This window comes from Zootoca vivipara, chromosome 8 (genome assembly GCF_965207765.1).
Source record: "Zootoca vivipara chromosome 8, rZooViv2.hap1.1, whole genome shotgun sequence".
NCBI classification, from domain to species: Eukaryota; Metazoa; Chordata; class Lepidosauria; order Squamata; family Lacertidae; genus Zootoca; species Zootoca vivipara.
The window spans coordinates 49,791,231-49,802,596 of record NC_142591.1 but is presented as its reverse complement, the minus strand read 5'-3'; the positions used below and the strand labels follow the sequence as shown (position 1 = coordinate 49,802,596).

General features: G+C 38.6%; 1 protein-coding gene across 2 annotated transcripts in view; it reads left to right on the top strand.

The window, feature by feature from the left end:
* RB1CC1 (RB1 inducible coiled-coil 1) overlaps positions 1–11,366 on the top strand; it is a 47,522-nt gene that overhangs the window by 1,706 nt on the left and 34,450 nt on the right. For both annotated transcript variants that reach the window (XM_035125017.3, XM_035125015.3), the window contains exons 2-7: positions 5,440–5,558; positions 6,659–6,788; positions 7,364–7,490; positions 7,578–7,748; positions 9,766–9,968; positions 10,893–11,328. In XM_035125017.3, coding sequence (XP_034980908.2) covers positions 6,718–6,788; positions 7,364–7,490; positions 7,578–7,748; positions 9,766–9,968; positions 10,893–11,328 — 1,008 coding nt within the window. In that variant the 5' untranslated portion in view covers positions 5,440–5,558; positions 6,659–6,717. The remainder of the gene's footprint in view (positions 1–5,439; positions 5,559–6,658; positions 6,789–7,363; positions 7,491–7,577; positions 7,749–9,765; positions 9,969–10,892; positions 11,329–11,366) is intronic.

Genomic DNA, 11,366 nt, shown 5'->3' with positions numbered 1-11,366 from the left:
TTTCCACTGTGTCCACTGAGAGTGGCAGGGCTTCCATTGGCAGGAGATGGGAGTTTGGATTGCACTCTTTAAATTTAGTTTTATGAACCTGTGAAGCATAATGAACTGCTGTGAAGCAGTTCCAATGATTAGTGTTTCTTTTTGTAAAACTGTGTTTAGTAGACAAAATATTTAAGTCATTGGCAGTGTGGACTTAATTGTTTTTATTTAGAGAGTAATCATCTTTCCTCATGTATATAGTATTAGACATTTATTTAAGATTAAACCTTAAATAGGGATGGGCAATACCTGGTTTTGACCACCATGATACACCCACCTGCTAAACATAGCAATATAGTGATATATCATGATGTCTGAAATAAGGATGGAACTATGTAAAGGCAAATATATTTGGGAAATCAAGAATTTAATGTGAACTGTCATAAGAAAAGTTCTCTGTCACAGTATTGTCCTAATGTAACATAGAACAGTACCTAGCAGTTACATAACCAACTACTGCTGTAGTACTAGCAGTTAGTGAATCTTAGGTGTATTAATAGGGCAAGGGCTGCATTCAAGTATTTATTGGATTATTATTTTTTTAGGGGAAGGAACTTGATTGTACCTGTGTGCTTATAGTTTATTGATCAGACATTTTAGTCTAGAGCTGAAGTAGAAAGTATTTAATACAGTATGTTGGTATTAAAGTATTCCCATGATACAGGAACACATCAGACAATGATATAGCCTGCATGAAATTATGGTTTCACAGTTTTGCCATGCTATAGACTCCATTGGCCTCATAATTTACATTAACTGTACTGATAGAGAGGTATAGGTATTATAGTTGTGAAGTATTTCACCTTAATTTGTGATGTACAGTACTTGTTTTTGAACAGCTGCAGTATATCATTATGAGAAGCTAATGCTCCATGTAAGGTGTTCTGTCTTACGTATTCTCTACTGGTTTGATTCTCATTAGGAATCTTCATGGACACTCTATGTGGGTCTTCTTTACAGGGGTCTTATTGAACAATCCTACGTATATATTTACTTCCCTGAAAGTAAATCCCAGCACAACACTGACTTCTAAGTACAGTAGATGTATAGGATTCCTCTACTGGTTTAATTTCAGTATGGATGGAGAGATGTTTTCATCCAACATGTATCTGTCTTGATCCATAACTGCTTTGGTGATTTTTAAAATAATGATTAGTATCAAAGAAATTTCATGATGCTTACATTTTAAAGTTAAAATAGGTTTACTGGTTGCAATAGGAGAGTTTGGGATTACCGTACATGTAAATGAACTGTTAAAGAATTTAAACTCTGTTGGCATGGGGGAGGGAATAAATTGTACCCATAAATCTTAAGAATCCATGCAAATGTGAATTGTTACTTGACAGAATACAGTACATTATTTGTAATTGTGGGGTTGCCAACTTTTTTTGACCACCAGGTGCGTTTGAATTTTAAGAGTTCTGGGGACACTAGTCACCAAATAGCTGCTAGTAATGCAAAATGGTTGCATGACATAACTCTAAATTAGAGAAACAGTAGCCCCCAACAACCTTATGTTTACCCTGGGGAGTCAGCTATGTCCTGCTAGTCTTGATTGTTGAGATTGTACAATATCATTTTTACACACACACTGATAGTGTTGTTTTCTAATAGAAATGGGAGCATTCCTAAGTACCAAGAAAAATTTACAAGGTGGCCACACCATACTGGACATTTTGCCTCATAAGTTTCTTTGTAAGAGGGCTAGATACTTACTTTACTTATGGTACTTTGTATAGTGAATTAGCATTCCAAACTCTCCTTGCAACAGTTTTGCATATCGGCTGTTGTCTGCAAAATGCAGGCAAAGATCACAGATGTGACTGTTGTGACTTGCTTGAGGTCAATGAATAAATTCATAGGCTAGCCACAATTTTGAATTTAGTTTCCCAGCTCCAGTCTTATGCATTGACCCACGACCGCCCTGTCTAACAGAACACTATTTTTTGGAATCTATGCAGTTTTTTGTGTTCCACACAGCAAAGCAATATTCATAGCACATTTCATATTTTACTGTTGGGGGTAATTAAATTCCTGGGCTCCGGCTCTTAAAAATACTTCGGCGCCTAGGATTTTTCCAGTTTTCTTTGAGTTTTTCTTGCTTCTATTTAGACATGCCCTTGGTAAGAATGGTACAGACACTGGCCTGGACCACACAACATATTAAGCCAAATGATAGCTTACTTACTGAAACTGCCCAAATGTGGGCTCCGAGAGAGGAGTATGCAGCTGCTTTTCTTCTCCTGACCTTTTTTTGCTGCTGCCCTATGTTGAGGTAAGCCATAGTTTGTCATCAAACCAGGATTTGTGAGTTACACTCTCTCCTTGCTAACCACAAGCTGTAACCAATATTTTGTTTTTTGTTTTTATTTCACTTGCGAATCACTCCCATAAGTGATAAGGAATCCTGCAGTGATTTATAATATAATACTGCTTTGAAACTAATTTGCTATTTTGTTGGCCATCCAGCTAGGATAGCTCTCTTTTTGGAGCAGTTCAGTCTACGCGTGTTGCAGCATCCTTAACGATTGAGGATCACCCACAAACTTAAGCACCTCACTGTTAAATCTCCAGATCATTTGTGAATATGAAATGGCACTGGTCTATATACAGAGCCTTGGAGGACCTTACTGCTTATTTTCCTTCCTTGTAAAAAAAAAAGTCTCTTCCAGCCATTTTGTCCTCTTACCTGTTTTCAGCCTGTAAGAGTACCCCTTGGTCTTGCTTCTTGGCTGCTAAGTTTGCTCAGAAGCACTTGAATACAGTGGTATCTCAGGTTACAGATGCTTCAGGTTACCGATTCCGCTAACCCAGAAATAGTACCTCGGGTTAAGAACTTTGCTTCAGGATGAGAACAGAAATTGTGCGGCGGCAGCATGGCAGCAGTGGGAGGCCCCATTAGTTAAAGTGGTACCTCAGATTAAGAGCAGTTTCAGGTTAAGAATGGACCCCCAGAACGAATTAAGTTCTTAACCTGAGGTACCGCTGTGGTGTATAAAAAGCTCTGTGAACGTTCCAGGTACATAAAATTTAGCTGATTACCCCAATCTACATACTTGTGACACTCTGAAATAAAAGTTGCAAGTTAGAAGCTCTTTAAAGAAGCCATGCTGACTTGCCTACAAGTAGGCTTATGCTTTTAGGTGTTTTAATGTCCTAGCTTTAATTATGCTTTCTTCTAATTACTTAGAACGTCACTTAGGCCTACTGGTCTGTAATTTGCTACATTCCCTTTAAATAATGGCATAAATTACACCGATAGCCTTCTAACCCTCTGATTCTGGTTTTAATAAGTTGCATTCTTTGTGAAATTTGGGTACTTTTCACATTTGAGAAGTCTTGGATCTGGCATAGACAATCTCAGTCCTCCAGATGTTTTGGGACTACAACTCCCATCATTCCTGACCTCTGGTCCTGTTAGCTAGGGATGATGGGAGTTGTAGGGGAGTTGTAGTCCCAAAACATCTGGAGGGCCGAGTTTGCCTATGCCTGTCTTGGATGAATGCTATCTTGCTCCAGTGATCTGTTAAGCTTCTAATGTGACATTTAGCTTTATAATGAGATTGTTTAGCACCTTTATTGGGCATGGCTCTTTCTTCTCCGAAAGGAGTAGGTTGACTGTGGAGCTCTCATCAGCATTTTTTACAATGAAAACTAGTGGAAACAACATATTTTGTTTCACTGCAGTCTCCAGTCTTCTTACTGTAGTTCTTTCACCCATTTGCTATCCAAGGTTCTTACTGCCTCTTTACTGGTTTCCTGGACTTAATATCTTATCTTAACTGCTTGTGGGTTGTTGTTGTTGTTGTTGTTGTTTAAAAAACCCTTGTTCATCTTTGCTTGCTTCAACTTGTATTTGCCACAGTAAGCAGTCTGGTTAATTTACCTCTTTTGAACAGTGCTTCCACTTTTCTAAAAAAAAGAAGACTTGTTGCAGTTTACGGTGTTCTTGACGGTTAACCACATAGTCTCTTGGATTTGTTCCTTTCCTATCCTTTCTATTTTATGTACTTATTTTATTGAATTTTTATTAAAGTGGTTTGAATAACCTCCAAGCTTTCTGGGAAGATTTGGGCCTTCGTTATATCTCCAAACCAAGTTACTTTAAACAAATCATCTCCCATTTGGAGGGCTGCCTCTTCTGAAATGAAGTATAACTGAATTGGACTTGCTAGGCAGTTTTCTGCTCATGTGCGTGTTGAATCTGATAGAGTTGTAATTGCTCTTCAGAAGAGGTTTGGCAACACATCCTTGATCTGATTCAGGGCACTGCTCAGGATTCAGGCCCCATCTACACTATACATTTAAAACATACTACTTTAAACAGTCACAGAATCTCCCAAAGAATCCTGGGAACGTAGTGTGTTAAGGATGCTGAGAGTTGCTAGGAGACCCCATTCACTAACCAAAGTGGTTTAACACCATTCGCTAACCAAAGTGGTTTAACAATGGGTGCTTCTTCCCAGGGAACTCTGGGAACCTCTGGAAATGTGAAATGTGGTTGAAGGAGAGAGAAACTTGTTTAATTGGATGCAACTCAAAGTCTCCAAGCAACGTTCATAATAAGCCTGTGATCTGATTATGTTTGGATGTGCCCTGATATTTTTTTTCATCTCAGTATCCTCATCAGAACTTTGATCTGGACCAGGTTAGGGCAAGAATATATAGTATTTGTATACTGCATTTCAAACAAAGCCTCTCAAAGTATATCCCCAGTGCTATATTGCACTTGTTTTTCTTCCCACAGTGGTTCTGGATAGCATGACAACTAAGGACTATGCTTTGTTCAGTTGTACATAAGAAAGCATGGTCAGGCAACTAGACAGGGAAGTGTAAATTGCAGAAGAGTTGCTCTTTCTCCTTCTCTTTCTTAGAATCATAGAACTGTAGAGTTGGACCCCAAGGGTCATCTAGCCCAAGCCCTGCAAGGCAGAAATCCTTTGTCCAATGTGGAGCTCGAACCCATGGAGCTGAGATTAAGAGTGGCATGCTCTACCGACTGAGCTATCCCACTATACTGTACACCAAATTACTAGCATAGATATGTGTGAGCTGGTGGTATTCATGAGTCTGAGTTTTCTATTTCAGCTTAGATGAAATTGTTGTGTTCATGCAGTACAGAAATAATTTAAATGAGGTTTTTCAGTATTAATCAGTCTCACATTTCTTTTCTCTTCAATCACCTAGTTTTCCCCACCTAATGTTTATTGTAAACTTTCTATGGCAATTTTGATTTCTGTTCTGTTTAGTACAAAGTATACAATTGGCATGAAAAAAGTGCTTTAATAGTAGTTTTTGAAGTGCAGTATTGTCATGAACATTTGAATAGTCTTTGTTAACTTGCTTCCTGTTGCACAAATATTCACACTTCATTCTCTCTCACCCCCCATTACTTTTTAGGTCTTTGATGCTCTGTGTTTAATAGAAACTTCATTCTCTTGCCAAAGTCAAATGAGGAAAATAGGTGATTTTGCAACCCAGCTGTTAAAGACAGTGGAACCTCCATGCAGTGCCTGAAGGTAACTGTTTCATCCCAGAGAGCAAATATTTCAAGTTTAAACTCATAACAAATTATTTGCTACAGTTTTTTTGAGAATTTGGTTCTAAGTGATTTGTGTCATCGTAAACAAATTAAAGTTGCCAGGTTTTGCTCTTTTAATTAATATATTATAATGATTCCTCCTGACCATCCAGACATTGGAGTAATTCTAGCAGTTATGTAAACAATTCCTCTAAAGTCTTAAAAATATAGCCAATCTGGGTACAGAACCTTTGTTGCCAGTGATGGTAGGGGCTAGAGGCGAGAGTGAAGCAATACTGTAAATGTAAAGGGACCCCTGACCATTAGGTCCAGTCGTGACCGACTCTGGGGTAGCGGCGCTCATCTCGTATTATTGGCCGAGGGAGCCAGCGTACAGCTTCCAGGTCATGTGGCCAGCATGACAAAGCCGCTTCTGGCAAACCAGAGCAGCACACGGAAACGCCATTTACCTTCCCGCTGTAAATGTACAGATTACCTTTGTACAGTAGGCTAGTAAAGCAGCCTGTTTCCTAGTTCCTTTGCAAAAATTCATGAAAAATTTGAAATTCTTAGGATGATACAGAGTGTCAGTCCCCTAGGGTACACACACATGGGGTTGTATCCAGTGTTAGTAAATGGGTGGATGAGACCAGCTCGGATATGTTAATTTCAGTGGGTCTATTCTGAAATAATGTCATCTGCATGTCCCAGGAGGACATACAATTATCGGGATCTGAGTTAGTTCTTGTGTTCAGGGTTTTTTTTGGGGGGGAGGGCATGCATGCAAGAGATGGTTGAAAAAGGCAGAATAGACTAGTAATACAATGATACCCTGTATCATGTTACCATACCTTTATTACTAATAGCCATGGGGTGGTCACTGCCACGGTTGCTTCTGACCTCTCTCAAAATGTCTCAAAGCAAATCATCCCCTGCCAAAGGCTACCACGCATACATATACTGTCATGGAATGATTCTCCTATGTCCTTGTTAGGATTTCCTACTATGGATGTGCCTCAAGTGTTGACACTGAAAACCTTTAAATTTAAAATAATTTTTATGTGTTATTATTAAGCTGATACTTGGGTTTCTTTTCAGCTTTTAAATAATAATCACAGAGTCAAAGCTATAAACTTTTGGAACCTAAAGAAGTCACCATGAAGTTATATGTATTTCTGGTCAACACTGGAACCACCCTTACCTTTGACACAGAACTTGCCGTACAGAAGTAAGTAAATCCTTCTGGTCTTCTGTGAGGAGTCTGTTGCTGGACTGTTCTTAGCAAAATTATCTCTTAATTCACAGTATATGTTTTGTTTGGGAGTGAGAGTTAAAGCAAAACTGCTATTAGAATGAACCTGTAGTGTTCCAGCTTTTCTGAGACATTTAGAGAATTTAATAAATACTCTCTTATTAATGTGGTTTTTGTGCCATTGCATGAACCTTGCTGGAGCTCATCCCCTTCACCCTTGTTTGAGCTCCCTCTTCCTTTGCCAGTCACTCTAAAGTAAGAGCGCTTGTGCTGGATATATGGCATGGTCACTGCAGCAGAGCCAGCTTAGGTTGCCTTTTCTGTCCTTAAACAGTTGGGATTGTTTCTCATATAAAATGCCATTGGTGATGGGTTGACAAAGGGCAGTTACTCCTAGCCTCTATCATTGTCCTAGTGTAGGAAGTAACAGTTTAATAACTGAACTTTGGAATTATCTATATTGAGTCTTTAACATTTAGAGTACTCTGTAAATGTATAATTCTTAAGGATCTGTGGAAGATACTGAAACTTTTTTTTGTCATTTTAATCAGTGTGGCAGACCTTAAACAAGCTATCCAAACTAAGTACAAGATCGCTATTCAACATCAAGTATTGGTTGTCAATGGAGGAGAGTGTATGGCAGCTGACAGGAAAGTCTGTAGTTATAGTGCTGGAACGGTAAATATTCACTTCTCTTTCCATTATTTCATATATTTTTTAAAAGTCTGAAAGGAGAAGAAAGTAATACTTCTTATCTTAACACAGGATACAAACCCAATTTTTCTCTTCAACAAAGAAATGATCTTGTGTGAACGTCCTCCAGCTATTCCAAAAACAACATTTTCAGCAGAAAATGAGATGGAATTAAAAGTGGAAGAATCTCTTATGATGCCTGCAGTTTTTCACACGGTAGCTTCACGGACACAGCTTGCTGTGGTAAGCAGTTTCAGACCCTTTAACAATTGGGCTGTTTTAAAGCATTGAGCACTCAGTAAACTCACAAATTGAAGCTAGCTGGACATGTTGCTGCTTTCATGGTGAAAAGTTTTACTTTTGGTACTCTTCTGTTTCATTTTGTGGGGATGGAATAGTATCTTTTGGATTTTGACATACTGGATTAACCCAGGAGTCTGTAAACAAGTTTTGAAATGTCCTCTGTAGGAGGTTAGAAGTAATGATAAAGAGGGCTGGTATGGTATGACAGGGTAAACTGGTGTGGAATAAGGAAGGGATTGTTGCATGAAACATAAATGTGTGATCCCATAGACTGTTTTAGAACTTTTAATCTTGGTAAATGCCCAGAAAACATTGCATTTGCACCTACCTTTAATAGTACCATTTTCTCTTGAGTATTTTTCAAAATTACATTTTCTTTGAATGGAAGACCACCAACATGTTTGCAATAAAAATGGTATTTCTGATGCAAATGCACTTTATTCTATTTATGGAAGTGTAAATAGATATGTGCGTTGCATGAAAACTACATGGGTTTTCATAACTTTCTGTAAGAACAGGTTTCATTTTGCCTTGATTGAGTGGATAAATTCTTTGATACTGTGGGATCCAGTACATTCCAAAATTGCATCAAAACTGGTCAGCCAGATGTTTCAAAGAAGCTTAACAAGTAGCATGTAATGGACAAGAGTGATTTGATAGCTCAGTTTCTGCAGAAGATTCCAGGTTAAATGTGTGGCATCTTCAGTTAAAAGATCAGCTAGCAGGAGGTTGGGAAAACTCTTTCTGAAATCCTGGGCAGCCTCTCCCAGTCAAAGTAACTACTGGGTTAGATGGACAAATAGTCTGGTGGAGCTTCCTATGCTCCTTCATAGCCATATCCTGTTTCTCCGTAACAGCTAGTAATCAAAGGTATGCTACCTCTGAACAAAGCAATTTGTCCTGCCTGCATTTATTTAACCCTAGCATTCATGATATTCTGTGACAATGAATTTCATAAACTTCATTTACTATAGGAAAATGTACTTCTTGTTAGTTTGTCCTGAGCCTGCTGCTGGTCACCTTCATTCAGTGACCCTGAGCTCTTTGAAAAGAGGATAATTTATCATATTTAATGAAGTCAAATATTTTAAGAAAAAATATAGCAATCAAAAGCATGAAGTGAATAAAATTTCATTCGTAAAACAAATACAAAATATATTACAGGTCAGTATATCTGACTAATACATCAACTGATTAATACATCAACATCGGTGGATCACCCCTCAGACAGAAGTGAATGTAATAGGTGCCTATCTGATGTTCGCTGAAAGTGCATTCCAAGGGACAGGTGCTTACCCAGAGCTAACATCATAGCAGGAGTCAAACCTAGTTTATTGACCCTCATCCAGCTCACTGTAGCACCCAGGCATCAGTGCAATTCCTGCACTGCAACACCTGATTTACATGCTATGGAAAAATACAACGGTGTTATTGATGTACTGATGAGGACCAATCACAGAGGATTTTGGAGTTTTACACCGTATGGAAGTAGGTGGGAAATGCTTTTTGGCACCTAGCCAGGCCTTGGGAATATCTGAAAAAGGCATAAGCTGGAGGAGATTTTTCTCTTTCTCTTGCTAGATGTTTTTTTTCTTCATATTAACAAAACATGCAGTGCCTGTGTGTTGGCTGGCTTTGGAAACTGCACAGCATATCACCGTGTTAGTTAAAAAAGGCAGACAGGTGATCTACAGGGGGTGAGGCATTTGAGCCTGTGTTGTTCTGAGCCTTGCAGAACAACTACCCTCACTCAGATTCCTTTTGCAGAGACTTCTACTTCACATCTTGTCTTTGCATCAATGAATCATTTTCCTCCGAGGGAATATCTAATATATGCTTTTAGTGTTCCATATATCTTAACTTGAAAATGTCAGAGTTTTTTGCATCATGTTTTGCAACAGGTTGATATGTATGTCTGGAGTGCTAAGACATTAATGTTTCTATTGTTTTTGTGCAGGAAATGTATGAGATTGCCAAGAAACTTTGTTCCTTCTGTGAAGGCCTTGTCCATGACGAACATCTTCAGCACCAAGGCTGGGCTGCCATAATGGCAAATTTGGAAGATTGCACATATTCTTACCAAAAGCTGCTTTTCAAGTTTGAAAATGCATATTCAAGTTACCTGCAGTCCATAGATGATATTAAGCTGAAACTTACACAGTAGGTTTGCCATTAGACTCCTCAATAAGGAGCTACCTCTACATAGTCGCTGTACTGAAAACTAAGGTTTTATTGTTTTTTACTTTTACAGTAAATTAAATTTAATCCAGTTCCAGTGTCTTTGCACTAATTGAAATAATAAATAGTGCTAATGGTATTATTTATAGAGATTTAATTTTGGAGTTAAGGCTATAAACCCATTCTTAAATCTCACTGAATTCTTACTTTTGAGTAGATATGTACTGGGATTGCACTGTAAAATTTTTTTTAGTTTTCCTAACCTTTTTTTCTTCAACACTCCAATGTAAGACTGTGATTGGCTCAAGTACACCCAGGGAGCTTCACAATTAAGGAGTAGTCCAACACTCGAGCCATCACATTACACTGGCTCATCTGAAACCATTTGCTAAATAGTGTTGCACATGCATATGTAAAAGTTTTAGCACTAGTCAAAAATAATCCTATTCAGGAATTTAGGAATTGAATCCATGGAGTCCCCACAGGGTTGTGTGTGCCAACCCTGCCCCTTCCCTGCTGCTCTTTCTGAAAGGGGCTTGTAAGCACATTCAGGTGTCCCCAGTTACAGAGGGTTCTCAGTCACATGGAAGACTGTACCCAAATTCAGCTGGAGGCAGTTACAGTTCCCCATCAGACCTTCCTTCATAATGTTGGATGGTTGAGTGGAGAGAGCAGGGTCACTGCAACCCCTCCATGGATACAATTAATGAACATCTGAGTAAGGCTCAAGTCACAGTCCAATTCAAAATAAGTTTCTATATTTATTTTTATAAGGAAGCAAAAGTTGAAGACTTGAGTATTAAATTGTATTGAGGACACCCTTGAGAGCATATTTTTAAATTATGTTTGCCACTGTACCTCAGTTTCTTTGTACCTAATAGATTTTTTTGGTGTTCTTTTCTCAAGCTTAGGGGCTGCTGTTTCGATAATGGCCAAGATCCCACTCTTGGAAAGCTTAACCAGACACAGTTACCGGGAATGTTTAGAACGACTAGATTCTTCTGCTGAACGTGGTGGGACAGAAAGTGAAGACACTGAGAATGAGAAGTCAGCTGAAGTGGCACTTTCTCCTGACATGCTTAAAATGAACAAACAATCATTATTAGCATCATTTTGCAAATCGGTAGAGCACGCAATCCCAGATGGCACATCCTCCGAAAAAGTGGATGAAAGCAGCCAAGCCAGTCAAAATCCTTCTGCTCAGGACAGTAATGCTTCAGTGGAACTTAAGGAGACTGATCTGCCTTCTTTCAATGTCTCCCTTTTAGACTGGATAAATGTTCAAGATAGACCTAATGATGTTGAATCCTTGGTCAGAAAATGTTTTGATTCCATGAGCAGGGTAAGTTAATGCCTCAAATAATGCCATTGTGTTCTCTT